Genomic DNA, 19113 nt, shown 5'->3' on the forward strand with positions numbered 1-19113 from the left:
ATGGTTTGACATTCTGACTCATCAATAAACTTTTTTGGACTTTCAGTTGCCAGGACAACTAAAAGGTGTCATGGCAACAGATACCTGAGCTGTGGATCTTTGCATCTCCTCTAGTTACCATGAGCCTCGTGGCTGCTTTCTCAGACTAATCCTCTGTTTGAACGACTTAGTTCATTTCTCTTTCTATTCTCAAATGATGGATTGAACAAAGCTCTGTGAGGCGTTCAAAGCCTTTCAAATAGATTTATAAATGTCACAAAACAGATGGCTTATACTATGCCAAATTACACACTGGTGAACCCAATTTTTAGATTTTAATTTTTAGAAAATGTTTTAACAAAAGTTATAAACATGCAGAATTTCCCTTCCAAATCACTACTTTGATTTGGACTCTAATAAAAAACACTGGTGGAGGACACTGTAAATCTAATGAGACAAGACTTTTTACAACTTTTTAATACATTGAGCAGAAATAGATAATAGATAAAACTGCAGTGAGTGTGTAAATATGACAGTAGGGTATGGAATGTGAACTACTGTAGTTTATGCTCCAAACACAAACTAAAAGACCAAAGTAGTTGACTTTTTAAAAGACAATATTTTAAGAAATGACATAATGAAAGTACACAAAATTCACAATAATGGATTGTTTTATTTGTAGTTTCGTATTCATGAAAAATATATCATGAAACCAAATAGTGTTTCTTCTGTCAGGATGAATTCACACTTTCCTTTGAATGTCAGGAGTTTAAACAAGAGGGAAGCTGATGTCTCTATGGCACTATTGCAAATACATTACAAAATTTGATTTCCCGGTTTTACAGGCTGCTAGAAAGTTTTGTTTTATTTTCCTAGTAATGTCAGAAGATTTGGAGGCATGAGTGTATGCTCTAGTTCAGGGGTGCCCAAGTCCAGTCCTCGAGAGCTACCATCCTGCAACTTTCAGATGCATCCCTGCTTCAACACACCTGAATCAAATAAATGGCTCGTTATCAGGCCTCTGTAGAACTGATCCCGGTCTGTTGGAGTAAGGATACTTCTAAAAATTGCAGGATGGTAGCTCTCGAGGATTGGACTTGGGCACCCCTGCTCTAGTTAATATATAAATCTTAAGCGTGCCACAAAACTGACACAAGTATTACTCGAACGTTGTGGCAATGACAAATCCCAGTACAGACATACTATTCAAAACATGGACACAACAGCATCGTCACTCATATGACTTGAAAATAAACAACATCCCATAAGAGATGATTCAGCTGAAAATAAAAATGACAAAACAAATGTAAACACACATTCTAAGATGGCAGTTGAGACAATGGATGGCCTTTGTGTTTGTCATTATTCTCAGGAGATCCATTCATAGGACTTCTCTGTCCTTAGCCCTCTCTGGCTTTCAAGACAACATTGACTCTGCATTTTGCCTACAACACAAAAAAGAAGAAAAACACTGTTATCAAAGGAAATATTTAGCATAAATTAAAAAAAAACCTGTGTGATTTAGGAATTTTACCTCATGCCATTTCAGTGTTGGGAGCGGCAGGGCCAGGTGACAGTGTGGGCAGGTGCTGATCTGGTCCTGGTCTCCAATGACCCATGGACCCTGTCTCCCTGCGTGTGATTGGGAAGTGGCTTTATAAGCACTTCTCAGCTGGTCTTGACTCTGCTGTTTGAATAAGTCATCTGCATCCTCCCACTTTTGTTCTTTGGTGTCAACCTCTTCATAGAGCTCTTGATAACACCTCAGCTGCTTGTGAGAAAGAAAGACAGACACAGATACGTGTCAAAGTGAATTCCTGAGACTATAAATCCTAATATTACTGTGGCGATGCAGGTCAGGATCAACAGATGACAAAACACAACATTTAAGACTAGAGTCTTATATCAGTCCACAATAAAATTCTGTTTTCTGAATTTCATGACTGCATAAATTAAGTGAAATTTATGTTTATTGAGTTATATTAACTCCATATATTTTCTACGGTAATATTATGTTTTGAATTTTACAGTATTAACTGTTGGTATTTTTCAATTTTTTTTTTTTTTTTTTTTTTTTACCATAAATTGTATTGATTATTTTTACAGTGTGGGATTAATAAAAGGTCTATTTAATACCTGCCCAAAGGTAAATTAGCCTCAATGGGAAAAAAAAAAAATCTGGTCAGATAAGAACTTTTTAGATGTGTGAAACATGGTAGTGGCAGTAGCATGCTGTGGTGACCAGGGATATTGAACCCAAAAGACTTGCAGCTGCAGTTGGAGCAAAGTGTGGTTCTACAAAGCACTGGCTCAGAGGGGCTTCATACAGATACATGCCACACTTTTCAGATATTTACCCGTTAAAAATAAAGTTAAATATTGCATCCTTCTCCTTCCACTTCACAATTACACATTACCTTGACGTTTATGACAATAATATGACAAAATATGAATTATGAACTGCATAATCCACATTAGATCAAACTGTGAATTGGACACAGTTTGGTCCAATTCACAATTTCTCAAGGAAATATAATGGAACATGTTTAACATACCTCATGACGGTCTCTCTCTTTTTCCAGAAATGATCTCCCACAGTATCTACAGCTCACTGTGTTCTCCACTGAGACAAAGAAGAAAAGCTCAGGTTAAGCAGGAGGGAAATATATTCTGGGCATTAAGTGAGTTCAGGGCTGAACTGGTCCATTTCAATACTTGTATTTAATGCACTGCTGAGAGTTTGAGTCGAGTCCTCTTCATCGGCAGCTGAGCAGGTTGAACTGTGCTCTGACTGGTCACTCAGTTTGACGTAGCGACCGCAGTCCTTGCAGAGCTCCGTGCGACTCCCACAGACCACACTGTGCTCCTCCAGCTGCTTCCACGGCACCTCCAGCTCACAGAACGTACACATCTGCAGACGCTCCGGACACTCCTCCGCCTGGAAGCAGAGCACAGTTGGAAAGATCCATTTGCTCTGTCGCACACGCTGATACATTTACTCTGTGTCATGATCTGACAGGAAATTGTCTTTTCAAATTACTCCCAGCAGTCTGCATGAGCTTTCTGATACTGGTGGCTAAGACCTGCGTCCAGTGAGATCATAATGAAGCGTAATAGTCCATCCATACAGACAAAGCTAACCCTTGAAAAATAATATCCAAGCAGTTCTTTCTGACTGATATTACACTACTTAACTACTTAAGTAGTTGAGGTTTACTTTTTATAAACTATATTTAGGAATAGCATAGTGAAGTATACTTGGCTTACACTGAAAAGCATAAAGAGAGTTCACTTAAATTGGTAAATTCTAGTCATTAACTGGGCTTTGAAGCAAAGTCCACCAGTTTTCAGTCAGTTAAAGTCAATGTGAGCCAAAAGGTTCATGTAGAATTAGAGATCTCAAAGATACAGCTGTTTTTTTTAACCATAGATTTTACTTTTGTTGCGATATCATCTATTTTCATTTCATTCCTGGCCCTAAACTTCTTTAACCTCAACTTTTTATAAATGTTTCAGTCCAAAGCAGCAAGACAGGATGTATTTGAACAAAACAAATGGATGTAGAAAGACATCAAGGTTGAGATGTGAGCTGTTCCTCCACATGACATTGTATTGAACCTTCTTATTAGTTCAAAAGAACTCACCTCATGATCCTCAAGGTGACACCGTTCAATCTTCTTGTTGCATTTGGAGCATTTCACCTTTAGATGGACAGAAATGGTTCGATAGGAAATAACTACATAAGCGTCATTCTGCAGGGAAAATTTTGGGAAAAAAACCCCAAAGTAGTGTAGTTTATACACCTAGGCGGATGATCACCTTGGTGTGCTGCTCCTCTCTGTGCTGGCTCAGCTGGTCTTTGGGGACAGCTTCATCACAGTCAGGACAGACACTCAAAAATCGTTTGCAGTGGGTCTCATGCAGAGGGAAGTTGGCCTCTGCCACCTCCTTGTGGCTAAAAGAAAAAAAAAAAGCACAAGCTCAGGAGAAAAAGACTTAGGGATAACTTTAAATTATTTTATGACCTGGTAAAGATTGAGAGTCTTTGAACCAGGAAGTTCTCTTATCAAGGACCGAAAGCTCCACAGGGTTATATCGTGTAAGCCTAAAAGTGGAGTCAGGAGTTATTGCAGTGTCACAACAACATGACTCCCTCTGATCAGAGGGGTAGAAATCATTTAAAACTTGAAAGTTAACTTATTGTTTACTCTGACCAGCTGTTTCACTGAACTACAGAAAAGTTACCCAGCGACTCCAGATATGTCATTTCAAACTTAGGCCACACAGAAGTGAAACCTTTCTTCTTGCACCTGCGCTCCTTTTAGCCCAACAATGCATTTAACTTTCAGAGCATTGAAAGTTAAATGCTTTCAAACATTTAACTTCATGTTGGGCTGAGATAAGATAAAAACGTGAACAACTGGTTCTAAAACCAAGGCGTCTACACCTCAAAGATCCGTATTGTATTCAGACTATTTATGTTGGTAATAAAACAAAACGTAAATCATTCATCGTTCAATGCAGTTCTGTGTCAGTTCTTACCATGTTTCACAGGTTCGGGTTGGTTCTGTGTTTTCCATCGACAGCTGTTGTTCAGAGTGGGAAGAACTGTCTTGAAATGTCAACGCAAAGTTCAATCACGTTTCTCCGAAACAGAAAGTGAAATCATCTGCTCCGTCAGGCTGCACGTACTCCGATTCACCAGCGGGAGGCGCTGAAGGCTCTTGAGTGGTGGTTTGTATTGACTGCTGTATTTACTCACATATTAACGTTTCAAATACCAAAAAGTCAAATACAGTTGCTGCTTCCGGCTTCACCAGGTGTGACGAAAGAAACAGAAGCACAGAGTTTCTAGCAGACGCCCTTTATGACCAATAATAACTTGTTTTTTTTAAAACAAGAATCAATTCACCAGAATCTATTCTTTAGTTATGGGGAAATTATGGCTGCTTATTAGAACATCACCTGCTAAAATTCTTGAAGCAAAACTGAAACGGTTTCAGTAATCAGTTTTGTTTTTGTCCAAAGTAAAAACTCAACAGCTGAATACATTCTCACATCTAAAAAGAAAGCTTTTTAGCTCTAGTGTTTCTTTCTTTTTATCTCTGTCTTAGGTTTTGTGAGTTGAGTAGAAAGATTTTGGGTTTGCTGTTGCACGTTCCTTTTGGCTTCTCTTTTTTGATGAAAAGAATCCTCATGAAACAGTATGAGAGAAAACTGAATGTACATTTTAAAGCAGCAGGTTTCTCAGATAAAATGGGTTGTAATTAATTTTTTTTTCTTGTTTAAAATTAAATTCCTGATTTAAAAGAAACAGTTAATGTCATCTGACTCTGCTGCAAACCAGTTGCTGAGAGGATATTCTCAAATCCAGACATCATCTGTCCTAAAATGTGTTATTGAGTTATAATGGTGCATAATATTCCACAATTCAGTTTAATTAGAGAGCATTATTTCATACGTTGTCATAATCCATCTCCTCACAGTACAATGCAGTCAAACTGAGCTGATTATAAAATAGGAGCTGGTGTCAAAGGTCACCGTCCGTTCATTGGTGGTTATAGTGATGTGGAGAAATTCATACAAGAACGCAAAAACAAAGCACACTTTATATCTGCATTTATTTGGTTATGGGCTCCAACCTATGAACTACAAAATTATAAACAAGAGGATTTTAGATTTACGTTCAGTTCTGATGAAAAAAGACAAGGTAGCAATAGTCCCGGTTAAAGTCATCAGGTTTCCTCTTTGTATGAAATACCACTTCAAAAGGATGGCACACTTTACCTGCTTCTGGGAGCATCAGATCATTTCTAATTCTGCACACTTGTTTTTTTTAGGGAAATATGAGAAATTTTAGAATCAAAATGAGAAAAATCCCTGCAATTCTTTTCTAGATCAACCAGCTTCCTAAATCTCAATTTCTCGACTATTTTCCAGAAGATCTGAGATGCATGTTCCCATAGGTAAACGTTTTTAATTGGAGCCTGAACAGAAATCAGTCATGTTTCCATTTTAACACAAGCATAAAGAAACAACGCAGGTGTTTTATCCTGGTTAAGAAAATGACAGTGATTTTAGATTGAAATTATGCCACCAAACACTGTTCTGCAAACCTAATCTTCTATACTGGGTCTCTTATTTGTAGGGAATCATTTGCTGAGTGATTTACACATCAGTGTAAATATGCACGCCTCCACAAAATCTATTAAAAATCCATAGTGCTGACTGAGCTGCTTATTTCTGATGCAGTACACAGATCACTGGAGACAGGAAGATTAAATACTTTTTACCAACTTTTGCTTTGTTTACAATACATGGTAAAAAAAAAATGCTGTTTTTATGTGGCATCGTGTGACAAATAAAAAATAACTAAATGTTTATACTATTGCAAATTGTGTCGCCTTATCTTTGTGCTCACACACTTAACTGTTACAGAATGGCATATTTGAAATTCTATTTATTTATTAAAAGTGATGACATTTACTGATTATCAATGCAATTGTTTTGAATACTGCGTCTGTGCTGCCACTGGAAAGCCTGGGCTTAAAGGAAAGATGTTACACAGCGACAGTAAGAACAAGTTTATGACGTTACTGCTATGTTATTGTCTTTAATGAATACTCTGATAACTTTGCTCAAACAGAATCATTTTTAATCCAGAAGAGTATGAAATATGTTGTCATTCTTAAAGAACAACCACTTTATGCAATTTTTTTTAGTTTTATAACAAGGCGAAGCATAAGACCTTTGCAAGAAGAGGATGAATACATTTTCTTCTGTGGGATGCTATTTTTGTAGAAACTATATTAAAAACACGTAGATTCCAACCTAATGATAAGAAAAATAGATCTAAAAAAATATGTGTATCTGTTCAACGAATAAAACTGCTAAAACTTGCATTTATTATGTTATTTATGTTTAAAGATATTCACTGGATCTTTGGACATTTCACAATTATTCTTAACTACATGGGTTAAAATAATAACCCATGTAGTTAAACCCAATTTGCTTATGTAATGTTGGAAAAAAAAAAAAATATATATATATATATATATATATATATATATATATATATATATGTTCTTGTGGTGTAACAACTTATGCAAGGCTTTGTATGTTGTATAGGACAACATCCTAGCTTGTACAGATTGTGTTGTATTGATTTCTGGCAGGTTTTGCACGTCATAAACAACCCAGAGGCAGAGTTGGAGAGGTGAACTTTCAATGCCCGACAATGTTAAGCCAAGTGTTTTAGTTCACATCACTCTGAGCTTGAGAACCTGGATGAAAACGCAGTTATTTAACCACCTGGACACGGTGAGTGAGCCTTTGCCTTTATTAGAACATTAAACAGCGACCAACAGAGAGGGAAGGAGAGCAGCCACACGTGGGTTAGCAGCTGTACACTGAGGCGCATGTGTGATCCTCCATGTTAATCGATCAGAATTTAACGCTGCTCTGGATGGAAACATGCACTCACTTCAACGACCGTTACATCTGATATACGTCTTCACTGTACAAAGAGTCTAATCATTCATCTGTTTTGGCATTAACAAATTCTTCATAGAAAAGTAACACTGTGTACAAATGTATGATTCTTTATAGTTACAGTTGGACTTTATTGTACAGGGTGTTGGGTTTTGTGATGAGTTACATGTAACATGTGACCTCCAATAGATCTTCTGTTTTGGCAGCAAGGACTGAAGAGACGATTTCTCTCTTTGGTGCTGCGTGTTGCTACAAATCCTGAGAAAAGTACTCAGCGTGAGTCAACAGGTTTAAAAAAAAATCTTACAAACACTCACAGTAACGAAAGACCAATGCAGGCAAACATTAATTACAACAGTCGAGACGAGCTGGACACTGACCATTGCTCTCCGTGGCCACAAGAGGGCAGCGATGCAACACATTAAATTCCAACTCCAGAGCGAGAAAACGCAAATGTTTTCTAAAAACTGCAGGTTCCTGACTCCAGGGCCTTGCAATCCGCATTATGTCATTTTCTGTTGTTGTGTTGGAAAGGATAAATCCGTCCAAAGTACTTCAGTACATTCACATACAAATATAAAATAAGAACATCTTTTTTTTATTTTTTTTTTTAACTGTTGTTAAATTAGACTAACCTTTTTCTGGTTAGATCAGTTATGGTTACCAGAATTATTATTTATATTTGCTAAAAACTATAATTATTAAAAAAAACAACTTTAAAATGAAAGGTTTGCATGAATTTGTTTAGTATCTGGTGGACTTGCCTTTAAACTGTTTTAGGGTTTCTTCCCATGAGGCTCTCACAATAGTTTGGTGGAATTTCAGCCAATTTTATTATTACTTATTTACCCAAACACGTTTTTTTTTTTTTAACTCTGTCTGCAAATCCACTGAAATCAGGCATTTCTACTGGCCACTCCAAAACTTAAACTTTAATGTTCTTTGTAACTAATTGTCAGTATAAAATTAGTTACAATGTCAATTTGAAAAATCCATTTGCTACCAAATTTTAACTTTCAGGCTGAGGTTTTGAGATGTTGCTTTAATATTTACTCATGATGTTCTTTCTACAAAATGCCATCAATTGTGTGAAGTGCACTTGTCTCAATACACACAACATGATGCTGCCACCTCTGTGGTACACAGTTAGGATGGTTTCACTGGTCACAGGACTAAACACTAAAATCTTTGTCCTTCAGTCCATTTGCAAACTATAATCTTTTTTTTTTTTTTTTGAGTTGCTTCTGGAGAGGATTCTTCCTTACTCCCCATGCTGGTACAGGACTCATTTCACAGCAGATGACTCCTCTACAAGCTTCAGTCAGCATCTTTGCAAGGTTTGCTTTTTTCCTGGGGTCGATACAAACATTTTACACCAAACTACACTCATCTTTTGGACACAGAACCCGTCTCTTTCCTAAACAGCATGTTTATACTTATGCCTCCATTTAACTTGGATGACATCGTCTGGGTTTCTTCAAATTCTTTAATATCTTCCACGCTGTAGTGAATTGAAATAAGTCTGTTAATCCTAACTGATTCAAAACAGAAAAAGTTCAGTGAGCTCTAATACCATACAGTAAGAAAAACAAAACAAAACAAACGTGTACGCATCTTTTCATAGTGTATGTAAACATGTGTTTTCTCTGGAGGATAATAAAAATATGAATTTAGCCACAGCAAGGTTACTATGAGGTTTAATTTCCTGGCATGAGAGCAAACAATTTGTGAAGTGGAAATAGTAGTGAGCCTGAGAGTGACGCCTGCAGATGGATACTTCCTGATTGTTTGGCTGACACTAAGATGCTACAGATCCATATTCACTCTAAATTGACTATTGTTTCATTACATATGAAATAAGTCTTTTTCATACAAAAAAACCCCCAAACAAACAAGAAAACATAACGCCTAACCTGAAACACAACTCTATGAATCCTAAACATAATGTATGAGATATCTGCCAAATAGAAAAATAGATGATTTCAAAATAAATGTCAACATAGAAAAATATTTATAATCACATGATATTTGTACACAAGCTACAGTCACATGACTCATGCTTGGTGAGACCAGTGGTACGCAGTCACTGACGGTGATGATGATGTGGATCCATATGCAGAGGGTCTGAACACTGCTTCCTCCCTGATGAGCTTCGGGAACGTGTGATGTGTCTGACGAAACGGTGAGTTTTGTTTGGATCTTGAAAATGGAGGGTCACTGGGGTCACCAAACAGAGCACTTTTCCACAGGGTTCATCGGAGAACCCTTGGGACAGTTGAAAACACGGGCAAACTCATCAAACTGGGAAACGCTGCCAAGCACCCTGCAGGGGAAGCAAACAGGACAGAAAAAAAGAAGTTAAAAGTGATCCGGAATGTGTAAAATATCGCATTGTTCATGAATGTTTTATAGTAGAATTATTTTTCAAGACCAACATTTGATAAAAATGTCACCTGCAGTGCTCTGGTGCATGCTTGTCAGTGAGCAGCTGCAGATAGATGGACTGAGATCTTCTCTTCATGCACCAGTTCTGACAGAAAAAAACAACAACACAACAGTGGCTTGAAGGGTTTATATCACTTTGGAGCTGGAAAACCTAAACACAGTGAAAATATGAAAGACTTTTAAATCACAGTCTACCTTTAGAATGATTTTTCTAAATAGTAACTTTAAAAACCATACTAAGATGACAAACTGGCTGTCAACAGAGAACAAGCTGTTTCCTTGATTAAAAAAAAAAAAAACTTTTTTAAAGACATCTCAAAAAAATCTATGTGGCAATTCAGAAAAGGGATGAACTGAGAACTCTAAGGGGTAGACCTTTTGCTCATAGAATATTAAAAAACTGGAATCAGGCAACTAAAAGAAAAAAAACAAAAAAAACCGGAGATTTTTCTTTAGCCTCGTGTGGCCATAGTGTGATGCACTGATGTCAAAGGTCAGTGCTCCAAACATCATGTCATCACTCTTCCAACAGCTTTTGTGTCGTTTGTATTTTACGAGCTTTATTTCTTTTTATTTGTGATCATGTAAAATAAATATACAGATCAAGAGCTACAGGCTGGAACAGAATTGAAATGAAAAAGCTATAAAAGCATGTAATTACAGTTAGTTTTATTGCATTGACCTTATGAGCATCCCTGTACCACAATAAATTAGAAAAAATACCAGAGCTTCTGCATCTGTAGTTCTGGTCACTTTATGCTTTTCTTGATATTTTCTGCTGTGCTTTTACTTAACCACTTTTTATGGTGTTTTAAACAGCTTTTCTGCAATCGTGATAAATTCTTATGCCTTTTAAAGATCAGTGGATGATGTTTTTTAAAGGCAGGACTCGAGCAAAAGTTGACGAGAGAAGTGTTCATACATGGCCAAAAGTTAAGGCAATCACATGTGAAGAGTGGCTAGATGTACATCAACACATGGAAAATTGATTTCTCAGCTTGGAATAACTAAGAAAGACATCAATTAAAGATTGAAACTCTGCAGGAAGTTTAAATCTTCCTGGTTGTGAGGCAGTCTGACACAATGCTGAATGAATAGTGGGATAAAGACGCCCAGCAGGGCAGACCAGAAACAATCCAGAAGCAATTAGGTGATTATCTTGAGCATCTTCCAGCATAATGAAGCACCACGATGAGAAACACACTTCAGACCCACAGCCAAGTAAGGCCTTAGGTCTGACTTGAAGCTGGAAGATAAGTCAAAGTCAACAAATTGTGATCAACTTTAAAGTGCATCTTTATGGTTCTTTTACATGTACAGGTAAAGTTTTTATGTTTAGAAATTTCAGAGTGGGATCATGGTACTGTAACATAAAAAAATAGTTTAAACGTTTCTTTTCTTTTTCTAATACTTTCTAATTTTCCTCCGTGTACAGAAATGTTGATATTAGTGACTATCAAACAAAGTCGCCGAGCGGCTGAGTAGGGGAGTTGGTTGTTGACGCGCAAGCTGATCAAAACGTAAATCCAAGCTGCAGTTGCAACAATTTTATTGTCCATATCCAAGCAAAACAGTGTTCAAAAGCAGCATAAAAACGGATCCGTAGAATCAAACAGTGATCAAAGACAAAACATAGCGGTCAGCAAAAGTAGACCTCCCCATCACCCACTCACTGAAGTCACCAAGTGAGAAACAGATGATCTATAATCACTAATAACACCACGTGATCCCGTGCTACACCTATCCACAACAGTAGACATGAAAAAATTGATCTAATACAGCTTTCTCTGGTTCACGGTTTTCTCTTGTTGATGCGGTCGAACGCTGAGCAACTGTGGTTTGACTTTTTCCTTAGGTGACGACAAATCAAATGGAATAAAACTCTGCTATTTGTTTGTGATTAATACTTTTAAGGTCCTCATGTTGTGATGATTACATTTCTCTTAACTTATTTTGGTTTTGCAGCTACACCTAATAAGTCTTATGTTTATAAGACACGTGTGTCGGCCTGCTGTGCAGGTTGGAGGGTCGGATTCATTTTGTTCGAGGTGATTGCATCGCCTCAAGCGTTTTTATTCACACTCGCATATGACATTTCAAATGAATGTAAGCACATATTCCTGATTTTCATAACACTTCCCCCAGGGCAGGAGTTTTAAAAAATGAGCCTAAACACACCACGTTGCATTCTTAAGTGTTTTCAGATTCCGCCTCGGTTACATTAAGCTATGAATTTCAATGAAACCACTGAATTTCAATGATGACACGTAATACTTAAAAGGATCAGGGGTGGTCTAGCGCTCGGAGACACCGTGCTGTCATCAAGGCTCTGCTGATTTAATCCCTCTAATACTTAATGTATCTATCAGCTAATGCTGGTGTGTGACACCTACAACCTGTCCTCTACCTTCCAGCTCCAGCTGAGAGTGGCACCTGATATGATTTGATATGTAAATGTAAAGAAAAACAGAGCCGCAGACAAACTTCCTCACCTGTGCAAAGGCTATGAAGAGCAGCTGTTCGTGGGTGTATTTTAGCTTAGGGAGGGGCCTCTCTGGACCGTTATCCCGCACCCATTTTTGATATGCCTGCAAGGAGAAGTGAAGGGATAATGACTGACAGGAAATAGAAAAACAAATAACCTTCGAGTTAGATGTTAGGATGTTTCTCACTTTTCAAAGGAAAGTAAGAAAATGGATGTAGCAGAAAACATTCAAGCAGGCTACAAAATACATACTAATTTATTTTACTGTGATTTTATATGATGAATCTGCACAAAGTAGTGCAGAATTGTGAATAGAAAAGCGTGAGATGTATTTGTATCCTGTTTGCTGTCTCATCCACACGGTTTTTAGAAAACCACAAAGAGGGTTTTTCCCCCTAACTATTGCTTTTTTCTTACCACTCTTCCATCTCCGCAACCTTTTCCCTGACCTGTTTATTGTGTACGAAAATCTTCATGATGCCATTTGCTCACCAATGTACTCTAACAAACAAGTGAGATCCATTAATTAGTCACAAGGAATCACATTTAGCTTATCCAACTTAATTTATTCTGATTATTAAGTTGTCAAGTTAAGCAAACACAAATAAAGTAGTTTTGACAAATTACGACTTGTGATCATTTACCACATTTTTTTTTAAGTTGGAGGCGCATTCTCTCTTCACAGCATTTAAGCTGAGATTAAATCCTTCAAAAGTGGAATTGATTTAGGAACTAGGTAACTTCTGCAGACAACTGGTATTGCTGAATTTTATTTAGAGGTGTCAAAGTAATTAAAAATGAATAAAAATGCATCCCATTCTTCTGAAAAATCTGTATTTCCTTCACAATTATGTGCCACTCTGTTTATCTGTCACATAAAATCACAAAGAGCGACATAAGAGTTTATGATATTAATGGAAAAAGAGGTATGAATGTTTTTTGCACTGCACCGCATGTGAATTATGTAACTGTAGGGGGATTAACTTTTGTTTACCAGTATTAAATACTCCTCAGTTCAGTGGAGACCTGATATTCTCAGAGAATTATACAAGATCCACATTTCTCTTTCTAAGGAAATAAAAATATTGAAGGAATGAAATTGAACTAAATCAGATGTTTTATCTCGAGTCTAGTGCAGTTCAGCCTTTCCTCATTTAATGAAACAAACTAGGGTGGTTCATAAAGAATAATTCAATCCAAACGCAGGTTTTTACTTACATAGTACGATAATTTTAGTCCTCCCATGTCGGCTATGTTCTCTCCTAATGTCAGGCGGCCATTCACCTGCACACACAGGAAGGTCAGAAGATTAATAAACAGTAAAAAGGACTGTAATATCAAGTTCACTGCGACCAGGAGATCTGTGCAACAAAACACCGGTAAGTGCTCCAGTGGGGCTTGCAGTTTTGTGTGACTCACGTCAAAGGTCACTTTGACTCTACATGTCAAACCTTCATGCTGTGTATAATGGAGTCAAGTTCACGTAGCTACACCTGGAAGCAGGATGAAACAGAGAGCAGATGTTTTTGTTTTGATTTTGTAATTTTAAAACGATGCAATAAATTGGACATTGCTCTTTTGTTAAGTGTCATCATATTAGTTCTTGGACAAATATTGTGATTTCTTGGAACCACTTCCTGTTTTATTCCCTAAGCTAACACTTGTTAGCTAGTTTTGACTTCATGCAGTTGTGGCTAAAATGCTTGGCAGTGGCACTAATGTTGTTTTGCCAGTTTTGTACAATTTTGTTTTAGATTTATAAGATGAATGCATTTCAAATCATTCTAAGTCAGAGATTTATTTAAAAACATTAAAAAAAAAACACATTACCCTGGTGAAAAATAGTGAGCTAACTATTTACTTGAATTTAATCAAAAGCAGAAATGTAGCTGTAAGACAGTCCAGCTGAGTTCAATTTATCAAACTAATCACTGGTAGATTGCTATAAAAAGAACAGATGTCCTTAAAGCATCATCAGCATCTTCAGTTAGAAATGGGGCAGCGCTGTTGCCTAGCAGCAAAAAGATCCTGGGTTCACGTCGCAGAACTGCCCATGGTCTGCACTTTCTCTCACGCGTTGACAGCTGGAGACATTCCTAAGTAGGAATGAGCAGCTGATGATAATGATAGTTGTTTACAATAGTAACCTTTAAAGAAAAATGTTAAGCCTTCACCACTTCACACAAAAGCTCTCACATATAAAGAAAATGCTGCTACGAATTTAACACGTGACAGAACTTTGTCAAGATGATCAAGAAGTGGAGCAACAACGAAAAAAAAACAAAACATTTCTTCCAGACGTCCCCACTACGACAGTGTGTTCCCACCAGAGCAGAGCTTGTTCAGAATAGTCTGAACAGAAACTGAAATGAAGGCTTTCAGATAGTTGTCTTGTTTACAACAAGGCAGCATAAACCATGTTATGTCCAAGAAAAACATGAAGAATGGAGTGAAACCCTGTGAGACGTACAAAGATGGACAAATCCTTTCTAAATGGGATTTTTGAATATTTACGTATTTTATAGTGGGAACTTGCCTGCATTTGTATAGTACTTAATCAAGTCAGATTGCAGACTGACAGAAGTGAGGCTGCCGTGCAACCGGCGTCGAGTCCTCTGACCAGTGCTCTTCATCATGTTGAATTCAATTCAATGTGAAGTATGTCAGATCAGTCTGATTCAGTTTAGTTAAACTGTAATGAAATGCAGCTGAATTCAGTTAATTAAAAAAATTAAATTAGTAAAAAACTGTCCTTTGAACCAGCAGATTGGCTCAAATCCTGAGAATTAATATAATGTAGTGATGTCTGAATGTTTTCCAACATGACAGAACATGGTGTCACAAGAAAAAAGTGATAACTAAGAAGCTCAAATAAAACTGTTATTTACCGATACCTGTTATTTAAATATGATATATGTTCAAACAAACTGTGGTTTTTCCTTTAAAATATTTTGCTAAAACTTAGGACAGAATTCAAATAAAGATTATTGGTGTCTAAAAAGTACTTTAATAGCATTAACACGATAAAGAAAGCCAACAGAAAAACAAAACTAATCTGTGTGTGTTGTTTTCTAAATAAAAAAAATTGTCATGAGAGCAAATTGAAGCAAAATAATTTTTACTGTAGAGTTGAGAAAATGCAATACAAAAATAGTGTAAAATTTAAAGAGGGAATCTGAAACTACAGTATGAATCTTATCATGTTAGTACTGATTGCATACTGATATAGACTCGGTATCAATATTATACTGTAATTTGACTGTTTGCATAATTTTGTTGCTGATAAAACACTTTAAACTTCTGAAATGAACATCTTTATCATCTAAAATATTGAAAAACATCTAAAATTACTGAAGCCACAGAATAAGTTCAAGCCGTTTGTCCACCAGAATGCTGTTAACTCTGCACCTCTAACAAATGAATGAAGTGAAACTCAGAACCGGGACGGTCGAATCAGTCGTATCACAAGTTTTAGTCGTATGTTGTGAGAGTCGCCTGCCTCCATTAAACAGGACAGAAATTAAGAATTTACAAGTTATTTCAACAAATAGAATCACTATATCTCAGTGAGATATGCACAAATATCAACTGTATTATAAAATAAAATCAAATGCATTTTCAGTCAGTGTTACTTGTGTTGTATGGATTAAAACCCACCTTCTGGTTATATACAGTGAAGTTATCGTAGAGCTTGACGATGCATTCGGCCTTTTTCTGGAACTTTCTGTAGGACTCCTGAGTCCACCACTGTTTGAGGTTGCCGTAGCGATCGTACTGGCCCCCTAGGGACATGAACCATTGCATCACTAAGATGAAGGGCAAAAGTGAGGGTGGATGTTGAATATTAGCATGAAGTCAGCATAATCTATAACTTTTTTCCACAGTCAAAGAGCTGCCAGACATGCTGTTGCTCCAGATTTTGGAGAACAAATTATACTGCAAGTTCCCCTTAGTTTGTTTGTAGATTAAACCCCTTTATACTGCAAGCATAAAATGCACCATCTTAAGAGGCTTATGTTGTTCAATTGATTGCTAGGTGAATAGCAGATATCGAATGAGCGTCATGGTAATTTTTGACTGGGATCAAAAGTTATAAGTAAATAATAAAGAAGCACAGTGAGGATGCAAAGTAAAAAAATGGCCAAAAAATAAATAAAATAACGTTTGTTTTATGCAATAAAATATGGACAAAGAGGTTTTCATTCTTACCCCAGTCATCATAACCGTGTGTCAGCTCATGGCCGATGATAGCTCCTATTCCTCCGTAGTTCAGGGATCTGGAAGCAGAATGGGAAAATGGAAAATTACTGAGATTCAAACTTAATCGAGCCGCTGTGCTCACAGTGGTAACTGTTGATGAACTTTACAGAGAGTTAGATTTAACTTTTTTAAATTTTGAGTCTGACATTATGAGTTCAGTTTGTCCTGATCTTATTTAACCAACACACAGACGTTCCTATGGTTCCAGCAGCCATCTTGTTTGAAGAACGGAGTGATCACATGGTTTTGTTGTCCTTGCATCACACCCTCATACACAGACACACACTGCCACATTATTATATTTATGACATTTCCAATTAGAAATCTAGTAAATAGAGCGGCACTTAGAAATAAAGTGTTTCAATGATTTCAATTGTTCTTTTAATAAAATCTATTGTTGTTTTTGAAAAGTTTGTATTTTGTAAGATTTGCTAGTTCAAACCCCCCTGATGTTATAACCTTGGTATTGAGCACTTTAAGTGTCTTATTGTGACAAATTAATCTAATGTAACTGACTGGTGGTGCAATGGGAATAATTTTATTGATAAATAATGCTGTAAGACATTTATCAATATTTACTAATAGCTATACTTTTTCCTTACACTTTTCTTAACGTTGCCCTCTAACAGGCATTTCCCCAACATACAATTAATATCCTATTGATTTTTCAAAGTTAATGCTATTTACATGACCTCTTTAAAGCTTCTGGCAAAAAAAGAAGCCATTTGACCGATTTAAAGTGTCTCATTGCTGTCAGTTACTTGGCTTTCTTTGCTTGTGTCCCCTTGTCCTCATTGGAAATTCTGCTTAGCCAAGCAGGATTAAAAAACTGAGCAAATGAGACCTTGCTTGAATCCATGTGTTCTGGATTTGTATTGAATACAAATCAAAGCAATGCCACCTTTTTATGCTTGCATTAATTAGAAAGGATCAAATATATGTTTCACAAGGAATGCACAAATCCATAGAGGGACTTGGAACATAAATCTTAATTTCCCTAGTTGTTGATTGGTAAAAAGAAAAAAAAAAATGGCACAAATCACGTAAGTTCCCAAAAGTTTCCAATGTCCTCCCCAAAAAGCCTCACACTGCCCCTCCCTCTCCCTGAACCCTGTGTGGAGCGGGAGAGGTGTGTGTGTGTGTGTGTGTGTGTGTGTGTGTGTGTGTGTGTGTTGTACATGCAGATCCAGAGAGCGATGAGAGGGCAGACTTAAGGCTATTCACATGGCTACATCTGAAAATGACTTTCTGACAGCTAGTCGATAAGCTGCCTCACACTGGGCCGACTCCCTTGCTAAACTAACAGGCTGTTTGAAGCTTCATTATGCTCAACATCAGTGCAGAGGTGTGAGTGTGTGTGAGAGTCTATATGGGAGGTTGAGGCTACTGCAGTAATAACTTTACGGTGACGTGTCTGTGTGTGTGTGTGTTGGTTCGGTCATTAATTAAAATCAATTCGCATGCATAGCTACCACTAGCAAAAGTAGTGGTGATAACCTCTAATGAAGACATAAAAATGTAAGGAAAAGCTGAATGCGCCAGTCACTAGGTCTAATTAGTTTAAGCTTGTGAGTATCTAGTTGTTCAGGAGAGTTGTAAAACTACAGGTGAGATAGTGTCGGTAAATTTCAGTCAAAATTAAAGCTAAAGTAGTTAACTTTTATAAACAATATGTTTTTGTTTTGTTTTTGTTTTTCATATTTGTTAAAACTGTCACTATGTTGTAACAGTAGAATAGGAGACAAAAGTCAAACTCCTCTGCTTCTTCCCTGTGGTCCTACTGCCATCTGTAGAAATGCACTGCTTGGTCAGGAACAACCAATCAGAACCAGGAGGAGGGTCTTAGTGCTGTCAGTCATTCTCATGTATGCACTGCTCACACCCTGCCCTTTGCTCACTGCTGTGCTACAGCCGTTAATGGGGCTAGTTAGCATGGCCAACAGTGATGGCAGATAAACAGTTTTACTGTAATGGTGAGTTGTTCGTCCACCATTAACATATTTAGCAGCGTGTACATGAGCATGATTGTATTTCTGGAGATGGCAATAGGATCACATGAAGAAGGCAGAAAAGGGTCGATTTTTTCTCAGATTTTATGTCTTATATTATATTGTCATCATGACATACTGACAGTATTCATAAATATTTTAAAAAAACATAATTTTCTGAAATAAAAGTTACCTACTGCAGCTTTAAAGGTATTACATTTGGAGCAGGGTTTTCTTTCTTGGTCAGCACACTCAGTTTATGCTGCAGTAAAAGTAGAATCACTAGTTTCTCATCCATTTTAGCATCGCTGATGATCTTGGTGCATCTGCACATTTCTTAGACGCTGCATCAGCTATTTTATTCTGTACAGTCCTTCATACACTGCATGTGTGATCTTACTGTACAGTCTTTGTAGGATTGCTTCATTTAAAATGTGTATGTGTTCTTTAGTCTGTCTTTCACTT

The 19113-nt window shown here is 37.0% G+C and overlaps 2 protein-coding genes across 3 annotated transcripts in view; both read right to left on the reverse strand.

Annotated features, from left to right (window-relative positions):
- Positions 1 to 1111: 1111 nt before the first annotated feature.
- xaf1 (XIAP associated factor 1) lies at positions 1112 to 4667 on the reverse strand. 2 transcript variants are annotated; one of them, XM_015050464.1, is made up of 7 exons: positions 4522 to 4667; positions 3799 to 3934; positions 3624 to 3680; positions 2695 to 2917; positions 2535 to 2602; positions 1514 to 1750; positions 1112 to 1424 (listed from the first exon to the last, which is right to left on the reverse strand). In XM_015050464.1, exons 1-7 carry the CDS (start codon positions 4557 to 4559, stop codon positions 1380 to 1382), a joined length of 804 nt encoding a protein of 267 aa, XP_014905950.1. In that variant the 5' UTR covers positions 4560 to 4667; the 3' UTR covers positions 1112 to 1379. The 2 variants fall into 2 exon arrangements, with proteins under 2 accessions (XP_014905950.1, XP_014905951.1); XM_015050465.1 differs by having other exon boundaries at positions 1115 to 1424; positions 1514 to 1747; positions 4522 to 4666.
- A 2633-nt stretch (positions 4668 to 7300) lies between these two features.
- ecel1 (endothelin converting enzyme-like 1) overlaps positions 7301 to 19113 on the reverse strand; it is a 53212-nt gene continuing 41399 nt past the window's right edge. Inside the window, exons 14-19 of the mRNA XM_015050470.1 lie at positions 16610 to 16677; positions 16058 to 16182; positions 13619 to 13684; positions 12408 to 12503; positions 9924 to 10000; positions 7301 to 9793 (exon numbers count right to left, since the gene is read on the reverse strand). Coding sequence (XP_014905956.1) covers positions 9694 to 9793; positions 9924 to 10000; positions 12408 to 12503; positions 13619 to 13684; positions 16058 to 16182; positions 16610 to 16677 — 532 coding nt within the window. The 3' untranslated portion in view covers positions 7301 to 9693. The remainder of the gene's footprint in view (positions 9794 to 9923; positions 10001 to 12407; positions 12504 to 13618; positions 13685 to 16057; positions 16183 to 16609; positions 16678 to 19113) is intronic.

Source organism: Poecilia latipinna, unplaced genomic scaffold, assembly GCF_001443285.1.
Source record: "Poecilia latipinna isolate Pla-1442-1.1 unplaced genomic scaffold, P_latipinna-1.0 Scaffold992, whole genome shotgun sequence".
Lineage (NCBI taxonomy): Eukaryota > Metazoa > Chordata > Actinopteri > Cyprinodontiformes > Poeciliidae > Poecilia > Poecilia latipinna.